General features: G+C 40.1%; 1 protein-coding gene across 2 annotated transcripts in view; it reads left to right on the forward strand.

Annotated features, from left to right (window-relative positions):
- arid5b (AT-rich interaction domain 5B) overlaps nt 1–18,171 on the forward strand; it is a 76,787-nt gene that overhangs the window by 22,526 nt on the left and 36,090 nt on the right. For both annotated transcript variants that reach the window (XM_056395023.1, XM_056395024.1), the window contains one exon: nt 12,005–12,235. In XM_056395023.1, coding sequence (XP_056250998.1) covers nt 12,005–12,235 — 231 coding nt within the window. The remainder of the gene's footprint in view (nt 1–12,004; nt 12,236–18,171) is intronic.

Genomic DNA, 18,171 nt, shown 5'->3' on the forward strand with positions numbered 1-18,171 from the left:
CCCACTCCTCCTGCTTTTTCTTTTCGCTTCATTCTTTTACTGAAAACATATTAAATCATTTTTTCCTTTTACACAGTATACACCCTGAGAAATAAGTCTGAGTTGATAATGAGGGGCCCTTCTTTGAGGAAATACACACAGCAACTTTGATCCAGAATGGCATGTAATTCCTTGCCTGACCCAATTCCCAATCTCCTGATAAGATGTTTTTTTTTCTCTCTCTCCCTCTCCCTCTCTTGCTCTAACCTTCCCGCAGAACTCACTCAAATGGGAACTTGCTGTCCCATTAAAGATACATTTAAAGCCAAACATGTCATCCATTTAATTCTGCAGGAGGAGGATGTGTGGGGTTGAAAACGCTATCTAATACAGGTTGTTGAGTAGAGGAAACTATGTATCCCTCTTCCTCTCTTTGGGTGACAACCTCTGAGATCTCTGATCACAGCTGCTCAATTGAGTTTGTGTCGGACAGAGCTGCGTGACAAATGAGAGTGGCCGTCATAGCAGATAGAGTATCATCACCTGGGTGTAAAAGCTTTTAGGCTTGTTTGAGGCAAGCGAGAGGGACATGGAGAGAGAGTTTCTCTTGTTTGTGTAGTCAAAAGGCAGCTGCATTTCTGCAACCAAAGATAGTTGATTAAATTTGCTCCCTGTGGTATTTGCACATTTTGGGTTCTTGCAGAGCAGCTTGTTTTTACTCCCAGAATTGACTGCGCCATAAGTGGATTGACCCCCAAAACCCAGCAGTAGTCTTTCATTAGTCAGGATGCAGCCGGGGACCAGACAGCGAACAGTGTTTAGGGCCAATCCATCACTACACAAAAGGGGATCAACATGGCACAAACTTGTCTTTCTCATCTTAAGTGACAACGTGGCCTCTAACCTTGTAGTAATCATGACTTCAGCTTTCCTTCCTCATGACTGTGATAATTTTGAGGGGCCAAATCTACGTATAATTTCATCCCAGGCTCAAAAGGGGCCCATTGGGGCTTTCTGATAGCTCATTTGTTACAAGGCCCCCTTGTTTTTTGATAGTCTAAGGAACCAATTTGGGTTTTTGACAAGGAGCCTCTCTGAATAATTCCTTCATGTATTACAGGACCTATTAAATGCAAACTTTTCAATCTGGCAATCAATAAGGCAGGCAGCTTTCCCTGGCCCCGTGCCAGACACATTAGGGCTGCGAGCGATGGTTGCTAGGGAGCTGAGCCTGCTCAGGGGAAAGAATGTTTAATGTAATAGAATCACATAAATCAACTGGAGGAAAGTGCTTGTGTTGTTTCTTCTTCTCTTCTTTTCTCTTCTCTTCTTTTCTCTTCTCTTCTCTTCCCTTCTCTGTTTAACTGAAAACATTTAATATGGGTGTGTGTTTTTGAAAATGTGGTACAGCCCCCCCCCCCCCCCCCCCCCCCCCCCCCCCCCCCCCCCGTCAACCACAAGAACATCTGGGATGGAATTAAACTGAGGGAAGTTGAATTTTCTTCATGTTTATGTGTGTGTGTGTCTGTGTGTGTCTGTGTTTGTGTGTGTGTTTGTTTGTGTACACTCCTTATGAGGGTGAATTCTAGTTGAGTGTGTGTGTGTGTGTGTGAGTGCATGTATGTGTGCACATGCACATGCCTTCTGTATGCATCGCTGTGTCCTCAATCTTTGTGCTGCACACTTGAATAAATTGAGGTGAAAATTATATAAACGTTTTATTTTTTTTGTTTTTTTCTTTATCACAGGCCGCTGCCCCACCCTGCTGAAATGAATGAGGCACTTTAGTGCTTTACTATAATTAAGAACAGGAGCCAGCATGCATGGAGGGCTCTCTCTCTCTCTCTCTCTCTCTCTCTCTCTCTCTCTCTCTCTGTGTTAGCCTCTCTCTGTCCTCTGTACACTTTCAATAGAACATTTCCTCTGGGTGTTTGTGCCCTTTTGTGAGACTATGATTCTCTTAGAAGAATTAGCAACAGACAAGTCATACTCCACCCATTGTATCTGATGCTCTGATATTTTCAATATCAGACCTGAAAATGTTTCTATCATAGACAGCGACAGATCAGCTGATTCCCCCCCAGAGAAACTTCTCAAACAATTCCCCCAGCACAAACCACTTCTCCTGCTTCCATTCATAATCTCAGTGTGTCCCCAACATTCATATTTAACCATAATATGTCTAAATACACTGCTAGTGTCCCAGTCGTCTGACAAACCAGCCTCCCACTTGTTTATTGGTCTGAAATTGCTCCTGGGTTTGACAGATAAACAGTTGCTTGCTCAATAAACAAAAAATTCAAACTGGAGACAGCCATGTTTGACAGACTTGTGTTAAAATTTAAATGTGTTTGGAACATAGTGAGTTTTATGAATGAACAAAAGATTATGCTGCTGCTTCTACACTTTGATGCTGTTTTCCACCGAAAACCGATCATAGAAATCAAATGTTCCAATAAATTGTTATTGTTTTACAAAGTGATGCTGTTAAATTAATGATTTTGAACAAATATTAATTGAAAACTTGGGAGTAAAATGACCCATAAACAGAACACTGATATATTAAAGCCTGTTAGCAAACAGCACTTTATACACCCAGAGCAACGTTAGCATTCATGTAGAGTTATGTTTCCTGCCACGTGATGAATGTTGTTCCTATATTCACTTGTCTTCCAACTCTATGTTGGTCTCCACCAACTCGTGAGAAAAACATCACACCATGCTATCTGCTGTTTGGTGCTGTGTGCAGTGGTGGGGTTTTTGGTGCAAACAGCTGCTGCTGCTGCTGGAAATGAGGTTGAAGAGAGCAGTAACAGTGAACCAAAACAGTTAACTTGTGGGCCCTAAAACCACAACAATGAAAAGATGCTGATGGGACCGACAGACTCAGGTGATGGTTCATCACTATGAGCGACTCCTTTAACAATACACATAGTCATTTGATCCATTGTTAATATAAAATATTGATTAGTGCAGCCTTAGCACATGGGAAGAGCTTTGTCTGATGTAATGCCTAACAGAGCAGAGTTAATTGGCTCGATCATCAGTTTTATTATTTATATGTGACATATGGAAGATATTAATATGAATGTGGTATGTGGAAATTAATTCTTGATATTGACTCCAGTCATATTTATATTGCCCAGTTCAATTAGATAGTCAGAGGGTTGATTTTAGGCGGAGTATCCCTTTAAATGGTGTGTTGTGTGCATTGTGTGTTTGGTATATATGAGCACAGCTTGCAGCTGATATGATGAACAGGGGAAAGGCGAGTCAGTGTGTGTGACTGATGTGATGCTGATGACGGACGGCCGCTGAGTCATTTGCAAACACAGTATGTTCCTCTATGCAGATCTATAAAGTAAATCTGAAATATTAATCGAGTTTTGCTCCCTTTGATCAAAATAAGCTGAGTGACGGTGACACACTGTGTGATTACTTTGCTTTGTTTTACCCCAATGTAGTGATTTATTGATGCGGCATCCTGCGTGTGATTAATGGGGTTTTGTTTACAGCACAGACTATCTTGTAATTAGCGAAATGTTCTTGCACATTTTGTTTTATTCAAGATGGTGTAGTCATTCACAGATTGGGCGAGCAGTGAATCATGCAAATTCTCTGAATTTATTTCATTGTTTTATGTAATTCTCTCTTGGTAGGAAACACAAGGTTGCCTCTGGTGCGAGTGTGACGCCTCCACTCCACCACCCCCCCCCCCATACACCCTACACCCTACACCCACCCACCCCACGCATCATTTCCATTTGGTGTCATTGACAGATGCTGTTCCCTCTTTATTTGGTCAGATTTCAATAACATGAAACCAATAGCCAGATCGGGCGCCTGCTGCTGCTTATATGGCCCCCTCTCAGTGTCATGTCCCGTCATTGAGAAGTGTGAGAGAAAGAGAGAGAGAGAGAAGAGGCGGATGAATCAGAGATGTGTTATATATTATGAGGTTAAATGGAAACAGGGCAACCTCGGAGATCAATACGGAGCACAGAGTGGAGGGCCCGCAGGATGGAGTGAGAATACCAAACGAGAACCTTCTCCTCTCTCCCTTTCTCTCTCTCTTCTATCCATCTTTTCTGTTACTTTCTGCCTTAAAGCTTTTGGACTTATTTTGGTGTTACAACTAGTGTTAAAGCAAAAAACAAAAGAAAACATCAAATATGAAAGTGACATTATTGGCTCTGGGTTACATGCCTTGCCATTTCTTGCCAACCCCACAAAAGCAGCAGGGGGATCCAGTAAATTCCTTGGCCGAGCAGATAATGTGGAAATGTTGACAACAGCAAATTTGAGCCGAGTGAGTGATTTAAGGACTTCAGCGGGTGACAGAGAGCAAGCATGAGAGTAATGGTTTTCAGCTTTTTCCTGCTCGTCTGTGACAAGAGAAATGAGCACACTTGCCTGAGAGATCTTGTCAGAGCTTGTGGGCAGTTTGAATATTTTTAAGCCTGGTTGAATGTAAATGACACAGTTTACTTGAGTCACATTTGGTTTTTAATTAGCCAGCACAGATCTGCTTTTAACTGTCACCAGGCCTCATATTACGACGTAGCCACTGCTAGAAATTCTCCTACAGAGGATCTCAGACCTTTTTTTTTTTTTTTCTTTCATTTTTCTGTTTTGAAATTCAATGATAACAGTGATGTTTCATCTAATATTGTAGTAGCTATTCATCCAGCGGAGCAGCTGCTTCAACCACAATTAATGACTTTCATGCCGTACGCAGCATTTCTGAGATTTTGATTATGACGAGTAATTTATCATGCTTGTTATGGAAGAGAAACAGAAATTTTTCCTCTGGTGTAATTGCACAAAATACTCTTTAATTCTTTAATATAGTGTCAGAGCCTGTTCTCATCATACTTATTTCCACTCCTGTTTCTCTCATACACAGTGTGGCTGCGTTACACTACAGTCTGCTCACTTCCCTTTTCACTGAGCGCTGAGTTTTTCCTCAGAGGAAGAGCTGGCTCACTGGAACGTTTCTCCCACAAATATCGCATCCACGCTGTGCTGTTAAATATAATTTTGTCATATTTATGAACCAAAAATTGCGCACATATATTACAGCATGTTGCTTTTACTATGTTGGAGTAGATTGAGATCTGTGTTTTTACTGTGCAGAGTGTCTCATGCCAGCCACTGTAGCTAATGACTTTCCCAGTCCGCTGTGGACTGCAGCAGCAGTGTCGTTTACAGTGTAGTCTGATACATTAGTGCAGTATTCCCCATTTAACATGTTTTAAAGGACTATACTGTTACTATTGCAAGTTTTGGCTCATTAACTGTGACTCTCCTATACATCACAAACTTTTTCCTAAACATGCAACACCATCATGTCTCGGTGGTTTCATTCAGGGCTGAGACTAGTGATTATTTTTTATCATTCATCATTCTCTTGATTATTTTTGCGATTAATTGAGCAGTTATTTCACAACTACAGGAAATGAAAAGAGAAATGTGTAAAATGTCCTTCACCATTTCAAACCCAAGTTTGTATGTCTGTTTGTTTTTTGTTGGGGTTTTTTTTTTTTTTTTTTTTTACCAAAACGCAAAGATATTCTCATCTGAGGATACCTGAGATATTTTCTTACAAGAAAAGCAGCAGATCTTCACATTTGAGAAGCTGGAACCAGAAAAACAATAAGTCACTTAAACATAATTGTTTCAGCACTGGTGTCATTTCATGTCAGCACAGTAAGAATATCAACTTACAGAGACTTAAAACCAGCTATTATTCATGTGCATTTGTGAGTGATTTGTCTGTTTTGAAACGCATCGATGTGTTCGAGGGAAATTCAAGAATTTAAAAGTCAGCTGCTAAAAGCATCTCAATTCTCGAGGCTTTTTGAGAGGAATCAGATTTTTGGAGGACGGGGCAGGAAGCCGGCACAGATGTTGTGAAAAGGATGATATGAGTTTGGCATTAAAAAGTTGCTGTTTGGCAGGCGACTCTCAAATTTTCTTGTTTTCTTTAACGCAGCACCAAATGTATTATTAGCAACTTAAAAGGCTCTGCAAGTCATACTGCTCTGAATAGAAAACAGTGGCTGCCTGGAAGCCAGGAAATGAGTACAATCAACAGCAGCAGTATGATCCCTTTTTACAGTTGTTTTATTTCACGTCTTCAAATCAGCAAAACAAAAGCTCTGCACTGGAATTATTCATTTTGCTCACTGTTTGCGCTCTGCTCCACATCTCTGCTTGTAAAGGTTTTGATGAAAAGAAGAGGAAGAGCAATATTGCTCAGTGATGTTTGTATGCTTTTGTCTTCAGAAAATCAACAGATACAGCTTTCTTTGGCTTCTCTCCTCTTTCATTTGTGTGGCATCCGTCGTATCCCTTGGGTCACGATTCATAGCAAAGCACAATCCTACAAAACCACAGCAGTAACATCCTGTATTGATTCATTGTACAGTTTCTTTAATGCCACCGTTGGTCAAAACAATACCTGAAACACTAATATGTTTCTCTGAATGAGAAACAGAAAGCTACTCTCAGTAATGTGTTTCCTGACTGATGTCATGTTAAGGTATTCCAAGCCTCAAGTGATTTTAACAGACCATTCTTTTTATATAATTGTCTCCCAGACATCAGTGGGTGGCTCGAACCTCAAGAAACATACCTTTAAATCATTGGTCCTGACGCTCACACATGCACTTCAGTAGCTTTGTTCTCTCGCTCTTGTCACATAATTCCTGCATATTAAAATAAAAAAGTACATTAGAAAACTGGTTCAGTCACACGTCTTTAATCTCTGGGATGTTAGTAAGATCAGATCTATCCTGTCATCTCTAGACACAGTGAAACTCATCCATGCCTCTGTCACATCCTGGTCGCATTATTGTAATGTACTTTTTACTTGAGCTTCTCAGTCACCCGTGACGTGTCTACAGCTCGAACAAAGTTCCTCTTCCAGACTCTTAAATGAGACAAAACGTATGATAATATCACTCCTACATTTGCTTCTGTCAACCAACCATCAGTACATGCTAGCTAACTGATTTTAAAATAACAAACTAAAAGTCACACGTAGAAGCAGTAAAAAAACAAAAACAAAGCTCAGCTGAACTGATGCGGGCTGCCTGTCTGTCTGCCTGTCTGCCTGTCTGCCTGTCTGTCTGCCTGTCTGTCTGTCTGACAGGAACTAAATAAAAATGTCGGAACAAGAATTTCTATTTTTAGCTCCAAAACTGTATGCATCACTATAATGTCAGAAATGTGTCTGTGCTTTTAAATCACAGTTGACATCTCACCTGTACAGCACATATTGTTCATCTTCTTACCCTGTTCTGCACTGCAGCCCTCTGATCGTATCATACATCTGTTATCTATTTGTATTTTCTCCTTTTTTGTTATTTGTAAACCATTTAAGATAATAGAAGTGCAACACAGATTAAGGCGGTACTCCTGAAGTTTAGCATTAGATTAATACAAAGCCGCGGGACTCAACAAGAGACTTTAGGATTTAAAAAGAAAAAAAAAAAAGAGCGGACAAAATTGAAGCAACAGGGGTCGAAATATTCTGACTTTTAATCCCTAGGATGAGTCAAGCTCCAAAAACACTGGATCCTACATAAAGCAACTCGATAGCATCTTTCAATAGGGCTCTCTTAGCTCGTAAAACCCCATGTCATTTATAATCCACGCCCCCCCTCCCTCTCCAGTTTGTAACACAGACTCTCTGGTATGAGTTTGTATTGTGAAGAGTTATTTTTTTTTTAGAAAGAGCCACACAAGACATTATACAACTAATATTACTAACCATGACAAGCACGGGGCACAGATCATGAAATGTATGGTCATAAATATATTGCTTAACTGTTGGTGGACTTCATGGGTTTACTGTATGTTGTACTGTAATAGAGTTTATTGAGTGCTGCACTGGCTGAGTGGTTGTAACGTCAGCTGTCCCGTAGAGCAGTTATGACCCTGACACTATTGTTGTTTATGAGGTCAGGAGCTTTACAGCGTGTTCTGAAAATAATCTGCCGCGCCACAGCTGTTTGATCAACACGCTATACTTCCGCCAGGACAGACAGACAGACAGACAGACAGACAGACAGACAGAAGGACAAATAGAAAAGAGGTCCAGCGAGAGAGAAGAGCGAGAGAGAGACAAATTGCATAATGTTCTCACTGTGTCTTCCAGCTCTCCAGTGATGCAGCCGCAGCCCAAACCAATTAGAAAGCTTGCGTACAGATAAGGACGTCCTTTATTCTGAAAGGTCGGGCTGTAAGAACAAAAGGAATTTTTAAAGTCTATATACACTCAATGTACATTACACGCACCGACACACACACACACCCTGACATGCATACTTTACAACGCCTTTGTACCATTATTAATGCCCTGCAGCTCTCTCTCCAAATTGAATCTAATCAAGTGAAATGCTGTGAGGGTCCTCAGGAGAAAGAGCAGGTCTGACGGTGACCGCTTACAATAAAATCCCTGACATTTGGAAACAAAGCCTGCCCTACCTCTGAGCTGTAATTGCACACGACAACTGCCGCAATCTTTGATGAATGTGTGTGTCCGCAGCGTGATATGCTTGTGCATGTATGCAGGAATATGTGTGATTATACATCTCTGGGCTTTGTGGCTCCTACCTCTGCATATGCTGTCTATGTCTGTGTGTGTGTGTGTGTGTGTGTGTGTGTGTGTGTGTGTGTGCTGGTTGAATGGCTTTAATAATTTCTTTTGAAGTGGTCGTCATATTGGAGTACAGTGGAACTAATTGCGCTGATTGTCGGGAATGCAGCTGCTGTAAATATGTCATGAATTCTGTCCTTTCTGGCCTGTTTCTGCTGCACATTTCAGTGATTTTTATCAGCCTCCAGTTTGATAAAATAACAGCAAAGAAAAAAAAAAGGAAAAATAAATTTTTTGAATGGACCTGTTAAAACTGACTGTACATCAAGGTGAAATGCTGGCTAGTTATCCTCCCCTGAAATATTAACTTACCAGCAGAAATTCCCATGAATGTCCTGTCCAAGGGCTTTGTAAGAGCGGACAGCACGGTGAATAATTCATATAAAAATCATGTTTCAAACTGTCTGACTCCGCTCCATCAGCTGTTGAACCGTGTAGTCAGCTTTGTAAGCTAGGAAAATATTAGCTCTCTCCTTTCAGACAACAGTTTATAAGAGCGAATGAGTCCACGAAATGTGACATTGACTGAAGCTTTAAGGAACAATGCACATGCTCAGATTGTCCGTGTGTTATGATTTGGGCCAATTTCAAATCACTGTGCTGTATTGTCCTGTGTTGTATCACCCCTGCTGAGGTCATGAGTCATTTTCTTATCATATAATCACAAGATTAGAAACCTGTTATGGTCACATTCTCAGGTTAATACCCATGGGAGCTTTGGACCAGTGACACCATAGTTTATTATCTTGTATCAGTGGTTTCTGCCTCTTGAATGTGAGTGTTTGCTGGTTTTCTTAGTCCTCTATCATATTAAACTGAATACTTGTTGGACTGTTGCTCAGATAAAACAAGGCTTTAGAAAATGTCCATGTTGGCTTTTGGAAATTATGACTGTGGCATTTCTTTTGTACTTTCTGACATTTCATGGACTAAACAATTAATCGGTTCTTGGGGAAAATAATTGAAAGTCTAATCGATAGTGAAAACAATAATGGACTGCTGGCCTGTATCATATTATATTATGTGTTATCTCTTTGTGTATACTGTTACATGTCATGCAAAGTTGTACTACATAGTGTCATAGTAAGATCATTTCCTTTCAGTTTTGTTTACTTTTATTGGCAGATAAAACTAATCAGATTTAGTAATCCAATATCATCTTTAAAAATTGGGAAATGTATTTTCTGAACCTTCAAATGAGCTCAATAGTATTTATTTCCTTCAGTGCTTTATTTACCCAGTTCCATCCCCTGGTGCATAAAAAATAATAATTGGACATGTAATTAGAAATTATATTTCTGTTATGTGGGTGGCAGGAGAGAAGGTCTGCATAAGAACTGCAACCTATAGTAACCTGTGGCCTTTTGCAGCTAACTCTGTGTTAGTGCATCAACTCCACATACAGAAGCTGACATACTGTGAGAACAGGTTTTTATTGAAGCAAAATAAAGTGGCCACATTTAATAAAATGTATAGTCTGCTGGTTCGAGGCAGGTATTGAACAGATATTATCAATAGCACTTAGTTTATCATGTTAAGTCCTGTATCTGCAACCAGAGCATAGTTTTTCATTAATCTCTTAATTCTCTTAAACATTCCTGCAGTAACTTGTTTGACACTTGTATTTGCAACTGTTTTAAGTTGCAATAATAACAGCATACTTTCTGTGGCAACTATTCAACAGTGAGTTTATGGTATTTTTATTACTCAGGGATGAAAGTGTTTTGGCCCGGACTGAAATATCTCAAGAACTATTTGATGGATTGTGATGAAACTTGCTGCAGACTTTCATGTTCCCCTCTGGATGAAATGCAAAAACTTTGGTGATCCCTTAACGCTCATTTACCGTGGCACCATCAGCACAAGTCAAAATCTCTGTTTATCTGGTACTTTGGTTTGTGAATATATACTAGCAAACCTACTCCCAAAACACTCCTGTCAAACATTATGCATGCTGAACAAGAACTTCACATTTAACTCAAAGCACAGTTGTACCTACATAACAGCCTCACCGAGCTCTCAGCACGGCAATAGACTCTGACGTGGTATCAGTGTAATATTAGCAGTTTGATTTGTCTATCAGTACATCCTCCTGGCTTTTATGGTACTTTATTGTTTCAGCTCAGGCTTTACTTCCTGTCCTGAGGTTCTCCAAATAATGGAAAATGTTTCTTTGCCAGTTAGCTGTCGCAGGTGATAATGCATTAATCAAACTTACACCCTGTCAGTGGAATACTAATCACACACCCACATCAGAAGCAACACCGCCAAGGTGGTGGTAAAGCCAGTGCGCTGATGGGAGGTTTCACTACTGCCTGAGAGGAACAGCGAGCTGTGTCATCAAGCAGCGTTGCCAGATTACTACTTTACTTTAGTTGTTATTGCTTGTTTTTCTCATAATTTCCCAGCAGGTATCAATAGCTTTATACATTTAGGTGATTGGTGGGTGACAAGGTCAGCAGTCAGGAGCACATCGCACACACATATACACACTTTTTGTCTAAATTGCTGAGGATTTCCCACTAGGAACTTGCTTGTTTATAAATAAATAAATAAATAAAAAAAACCCTGTCAAACAAAATAGCTGGCATGTAGCTCTTGACATTCCTCTTGTCAGCCTAACAGCAGTGCATGTCATGAATCTCAGACATGCAGCCCAACCACATATGTCATATGCACAGCAGACATGTATACATTATTATTATAGGACAGGGTGTGAGACTTTACACTAAGAAACTATTAAAAGTCAGAGTGAAAGCGGTGTCACAAAATGTTGCTTCCATAATGTCACGCATTTCCTGAAACACACGTCATTGTGACAGGATATATCGGGTAGCATGAGAGTTCAACCGTTCCAAAATCAAGGTTGATACTGGAGGAATTAACATGTAGCAGAGAGGTATTACTGTTTAGGGATTATTGAAAATAAATAACGTTTTTAGTAAAATATACATAAAAAATCTCACATTTAACTTTAATCTCATACTTAACAAAAATTACAAAAGGAATTTATGTAAAGTCTAAGATCTCATTCACAGGTTACAGGAAACCTTACAGTTTAAGGCCAGTGGTGAGGAGTAAAAGGACCGTATTCACCTTACACTGGCAGCAGATGAGTCAGAATATAATAGCAGCTAAAGAATGATGTATGAGAGAGAGTAAAGTAATAAAATGTGAACAGAAATGGAAGAATGAGTGTGTCCTGTAAAATTAAGTGGTGCCATTCTCAAATCTTACAGGAGCACTTGAGAAACAAAACGTTCTCTGTTTCCCTTTAAAGAATTCCCTGCTGAATGATGAATGAAACTCATCTCTGTGGACCCTCTAAACCTCTGTCTGTATTCTGTGTGTGTTTTTCAGGCCAGGAGGAGGATGGGCGGAAGGTTTTGGTCCTCAGTTACCCCCAGTATTGCCGCTACCGCTCAGTTCTGGCGCGGCTCAGAGAGCAGCCGTCCTCTCTGCTCATAGACCACACGGTGCTGGCGCTGGGCGGCATCGCTGCGTTGGGCGGGAACACGAGGATCCTGTACTGCCGGGACACCTTCGAACACCCCGCCCTGCTGCAGAACGAGAGCATCTGTGACGAGTTTGGTGAGTGTGGATTTGATTGTAGCCTTTTAGATAAGTTATCATATTAGCTCATCTGAAATACTCACAGCCATTACAGCGGCAGTGGTTTATGGCATTTGGAGTGTTGCACATGGCCCCATGAATCAAACTCCTCATGTCCTGAGCTCTGAATGTAGGCATGCACTTAAAACTCATTCTCACAGTAGGGTTCAGCTCAAACTTTCAATTATGTCATTTTGGTTACCCTGACCATTTGTTCAAGTCTGCTTTTAGTGGAAAATGGACAGTGTTTGCACTTTTTGGGCCAAGTGATTTCATTCCATTTCAGAAAAAAATACCTGAGTCCATTTAAAATTTTAATTTGTTTAAGGGCTGCCTATCAAAATGAAGACCATCAATGAACAAAGAACAGAAAAGAAAAGTGTATCATTTGGGCCAAATACAGCTGCTGTGTCTGAAAACATGTATCTCCAACACAACAGTATGTCATGAGCTGGGAACAGCAGTGCTGCTTTAAGGGTTTGTGATGATGCATTTCTCACATAATCCAGTGGGTTTTTCAAAGGGCAAGTGCACTGATTTTACACATCAAAGCCAGTTTACAGGCAATGGGGAATACTAATACATACAGTGTGTGAAAAAAGTCCCTCAAATCTCCAGAGGGAGCCGCACGATATGTCACCTGAGTCAGCGCCTGTTGGGTCTAAAAACTACAAGTTTTAAAAATGAAAACTGCAGATTGTGGGGTTAGAAAGACGTGACCTTACCAGACCTCTGTAACCTGCTCCTCACCTCTGCTTGAGGCTAGCAGCCTGAGGCTACACGACGTTAGCAGCTACTGGCATAACACACCTGAATCTTCCACTGAACTGTCGGTGGTCAAATTGCATTTTGGGTAATGTAGGCACAAGGTTTTGACAAGGAAGAAGAATGCATGGAAAAAAGACTGGCCATAATCTGCTGCACCAAATTTAATAGTTTTTTTTAATGCTATATTTAGCTAAAGAAGTACAAAGATTTTTTCATTCCAAAGTCAAATAACCCTTCAGTTTTTCTAAAAAAAATTAAAAAAAATAAAAATCACAAAATTTACTGGACAGCTTCTAAACAATCCCCAAACTCAGTCTTTTATACAACCTGTCACTTGGCTTTGATGTAAAAAAAAAAAAAAAAAAAAAAAGGCAGACAAAGGAGTTTTAAACAATATGAGGAAGTCTGTAGCTGTAATTTGGATTTGTGTAGAGATCATTAGTTTGTGTGCTGTGGTTTCATTTCCTCCATCACTTGTTAATGTTGCAGCTCTTCTCTTCATCCTTTTGGACGTTTCATTGCCCCACATGGACTGAAGCCATATAAACCGAACATGCCTTTGATCAATGTTGTTTTAGTTTAGTCAATCAAGAGTAGAAGTGAAATTCAATACAACACAATTGACCATCATTTGCTTTTCAATATGCTTTTCAATAAGTTTTTCATTTAGAGTCAGTTCATTTGTCCCCAGAGGGGGTCTGTCTGTGTACGAACAGAAGCGACCACCATCCAAACGCCGTTACACCTACAGAAAACATTCTGTGATTCCAGTGAGGAATGAAGTCTGAAGTGCTGAAACATGTCTATTTGCCATTCACTGTGCTTTCCCCGCTGCTCATGAACCCAGACATTTTATTAACCTCGAGCCGGGCTAAGACAAAGGAATAATGGTGATTCATCTCTCTTTATATTTCCTGTGTTTGGTAGCACAGTGGAGCTCAGCGGGCTCTTGTGCAACATCAATTTGACATTCACAGTAACGGCTCCTCTGGTCAAAAGTCATTGTTTTTCTTTTCCTGTAAATTTACCAGTAGGTAATTGCATTTTAAGAGAGCAGCAGAGGTGAGAGCAGAAGGGAAAACGGTTTTAGGCATAGGAAAATAAGTTATGAATAGTAACGCTAACATCCTGTGGCTGCTGTTGCTCATTCACTTGGCTCAATAATGCCATTCCTGTGTGAGCCACATTTAAGCTAAAGGTTTATTTTCAGAGCCTAAGGGAGTTCTACTTTTTCTTTTTTTTTTTTGACTAAGGCAACCAGATTTCTGATGTTATTCACATGAAGGTTTACTAGGTTTGAAGCAGGTTTTTATTTCTGCTTGAATTGCTGCTAGGAGACTTGTTTGTGATTTGTTTCAAAACAGCAGAGCTAAGTAATTTCCATCATTCTGCCAAGCGAACTAAGGCCTCAAGGGCGTCTTACTTTTGGGCACAAACAACACAGATGAATGTTTGCACATATGTATGAAGAAACAGCTGCTGAGTAAAGTTCTGCCATTTATGGGCTCCATATGAAAAAGCAGCTATAAATGCCACATTAAATCCACCTTTATTAGGATAAATACCAGCACTGTGGACATGTAAGAAGTAATACTGGGCAGCTGTGAAATATTAAAAAGTTAAAAATTGATCTGGGGAACAATTTTAGGACTTTCTTCGATGCTTCCCTCAATGCTAATTCTGACCTTTTGGATTCAGCCAAATCTGCTGTGGCAGCTCTAATAGCCGTCCGTCTTGTCTAGGCTAATTCATGAAAGTGTGTCAAGCTACCTCGGGGGGTAGAGAAGGCGAGGAGGGCTCAGGCAAAAAAAAGAAAGAAAGAAAAAAAGTGCTATTGCAAAGTTTCAGCCAGCCTGTTGGTACAGTATGGTGTGAACTGCAGCCATCAGATGAAAGCTGGGTGGTGAAATCCAGTCTATTCTTGGTAGCCTGGTTATGAATTCAACACTACAGTAGGTGTATTTACATCATAATCATTGTGCAGATTTATTATATAATCAGCAGCATATGTTCTTTTTTTATTTGAGCATGCACAAAAATACAAATAAATCTCATTCTGATTTATTTGTATTTTTGGAGGTGAGTAATGAAACGTCGGCGTGCTCCTGTTTACATAATGACATTGACATCCTCAGTATTTGCTCTGACTTTTACTGGATGATGTAAGGTCCTTCCTGGTGTGACAGTGACAGTCATCAGAGATTGTTCTTTATCTAACTTCATCTATATTCAGGTTTTTTGTTGTTGTTTTTTTTTTTTTGTGTGTGTGTGTGCCCGCGTCACCATTGGCATCCTTTTCCTTGGGAGCCAGCTTGAGCAAAACTGCAGTTGTGTCAGTTACCAGATCTTTAGTCCTGTGATCCATATTCATGTTCAGCATTGCCTGTCACCCCTGCAGCTGCTTCCCTCATGGGGAATGACACAGTTTTTGTTTATAATTATCATGCATTCTCTGCCAGCATGGATTGATTATACCCGTGCTACTTTGTGTCCCCAATTTAATTTCTTGCCAGGAGGAATGTAATATCGCCACAGCACAATCGCAGAAAAGGAAATAAAAGTTTGTGCCGAAGACCTCCTTGGTACAAATATTCCTTCGCTGATGTGCTGAATGAAAAACAAGCTCTTATATAAAGGAGGTGTTACATACTCAACTGTACTATAATAATATTGGCATTACTGACGCTCCTGTGCTGTGTGAAAAAGCCAGAAATAGTTTGAGTGGGCCTGGCCTCTGCAGCACTGAATGACAGATGACAAGGTTCAAGGTTTTGTTATTAGCTGGCATAGTTCTGTTGAGTATTACTCACATTCATTTGGCAGGGATACTGTGTGTGTGTGCTACGAAGCAATAATGTAAACATTTGTAAGCTCGACACAGAGGTGCCGCATATCATATATTTAAACAAGATGTGCAACGCATAGCTGCGGAGCGTCTTGACAGCCGCTCGTTTGGCCGTCTGTTCGGGAAAATATTATCATCAACATTTTTCCCAATTTCTCTGATTCCGAAGTTTATGCTCCCAAACTGCTGACCTTCCTACCCCCCCCCCCCCCTTCAGAAACCTAACACCCTGTGTGTGCACATTGCTTAAATCAACAGTATTTTTGAAAGTTAGTGAGGCAATCATGTTTGAGGCAAAGCAGTTAAGAAGAGCTGCACCCCCCCAGCCCACCACCTCCCCTGCTCTTTCTCATTTGTCCTATATTCCCCAGGTCTCTTTCCTTAGCACAGAAACTATATATTTCATGCTCAGCTCAGTGTGTTTTGTTTGAAATATCTCTCACTCGGCGCTGGTTTGATTTTTATTAAAAAGAAACATTTCCAGTGCAATGCTTAGGAATCAGTTTCTGTAATCCTCCAGGGTGGGATCAGTATAACAAACAGTTTATTGCTTCAATATATTAACAATGTCCAGATGCACTGATCATAAACAGAATTTAACAGTCTATTTTTGTAATGTGGTGCGTGTGTGATAGTTTTGTACATCTGCGGCTGCATTTGGTCGTGCTTCATGTGTATTTACGAGGGTGATTTCCTATTTGGTCAAACGTCTTCTCACTGAAACTGATACTGAAAATTAAACTGTACCAGAGAAGAAGACGACATGAGGGAAAGTGAAAGGTAAAAAGCAGCAAACATGCTAAAATCTTAGCCCTGAACTTTGAGATAATATCTTTAAAAAACATTCAGTCCTGCTTGCTTGATTGGGTTGGGTCACCAGACGACCATACAGTATGATGTCATTGTTTCCACAACTTGAACCACTTTCTCGCTCGCTCTTTAAACATGAAATCAGATTAGATGAAATATGCATACGCCAGTATCATCCCATGACAGCCCCGTCTGTTAATGTAATAGGCAAATTGCTTGCTAAGCTCATGTTTTCCCATCTCCACTGCAGATTTGTGTTAACCACCAGCCCATGAATTTTTCATCGTCCATATGTCATGGTATACAGAGGCCATAGAGCGGGAATTTAGAGGAGAAAGGAGCACATATTGTAGCATTATAGTCAGATTTCATAATCAGGACATGGACTGTATAGTCAGTATAATGTACTGAACATCCAGTGAAAGGCCACTTATATTGCACGCTGTCATGTCCTTACATATCTGTAAAATGAGGCTTTTACAAGAAATGAAAGATAGACATTTTTACACTGCAGGCTACACACACACACCATATAACTTAACATGTCGTTCTGTATGAGTAGCCTTAATGCACTGTGATCAGGAGGTGTCTTATTTACTGCTCTATACACAGACAGAGTTAATGCCACACTGCTATTTTGACTAAAAGCACCGTCTTCCACTGGCTTCAGCAGCGTTAGCATTAGCATTAGCAGAACTTCTCGGCTATTCCCTGTTATGTCATTAGCAACACCCCAGCTCTTCACACATTCCTTTGCACTGCTGCTTATCAATTATAAGCAAACAGAGAGCAGGGAGATGAATAAGCTTTTCAGAGGTCTGGGCCTGTTATTTCCAGTGCAAAGGTTTCTGAGAAGCAGTGCTGATCAGGGATAATTGACTAGTAGAGGAAGAAAGAACACCCAGGCATACTCTTACTTCATTTAAAGTATCGACATATAAAGGATTTATATGTTGTGTTGAGTGCAAATCACAGAATTTAGACGACTAAAATCTCTCTAAACAGAGTCCTCTGACAGTCCAGCAAATCTAAATCCAGATTAGATATGAGAGGAGTCATAAAAATGTTGATATACTCAACTTAGTCGCCTTCAATTATTAACATGTGCGTTTACAACAATAGACTTAGTGAGTTATTTGCTAACTTTCTTTGCCTGTGTTTCGCCTCTCAGGCCACATACAACCTACTCCTGACCCACTGAGAGAAACACAGCAGTCACTCCTCTAGGTTCAAAAAATATTGTAATCTCCTCTGCATGTTTTTGTGTACAAAAAAAAATCAACTCTATATTTTTATACAGCCAATATTCCCCTAAAACACTAGAATTGCACATAAATCAAATATTGAATATGATACGAGCTACAGTAGACAGTAAAGAACGGATATATGATATAATTCCCGTAAAGTGTGAAAGTTATTTATGCAGCATTCTCAATGTTTTCTTTTATTATTCATTTGATGGGAAGCAGGATATTACCAATGTTATAAAAAT

The sequence above is a fragment of the Seriola aureovittata genome, chromosome 14 (genome assembly GCF_021018895.1).
Source record: "Seriola aureovittata isolate HTS-2021-v1 ecotype China chromosome 14, ASM2101889v1, whole genome shotgun sequence".
Taxonomy (NCBI): Eukaryota; Metazoa; Chordata; class Actinopteri; order Carangiformes; family Carangidae; genus Seriola; species Seriola aureovittata.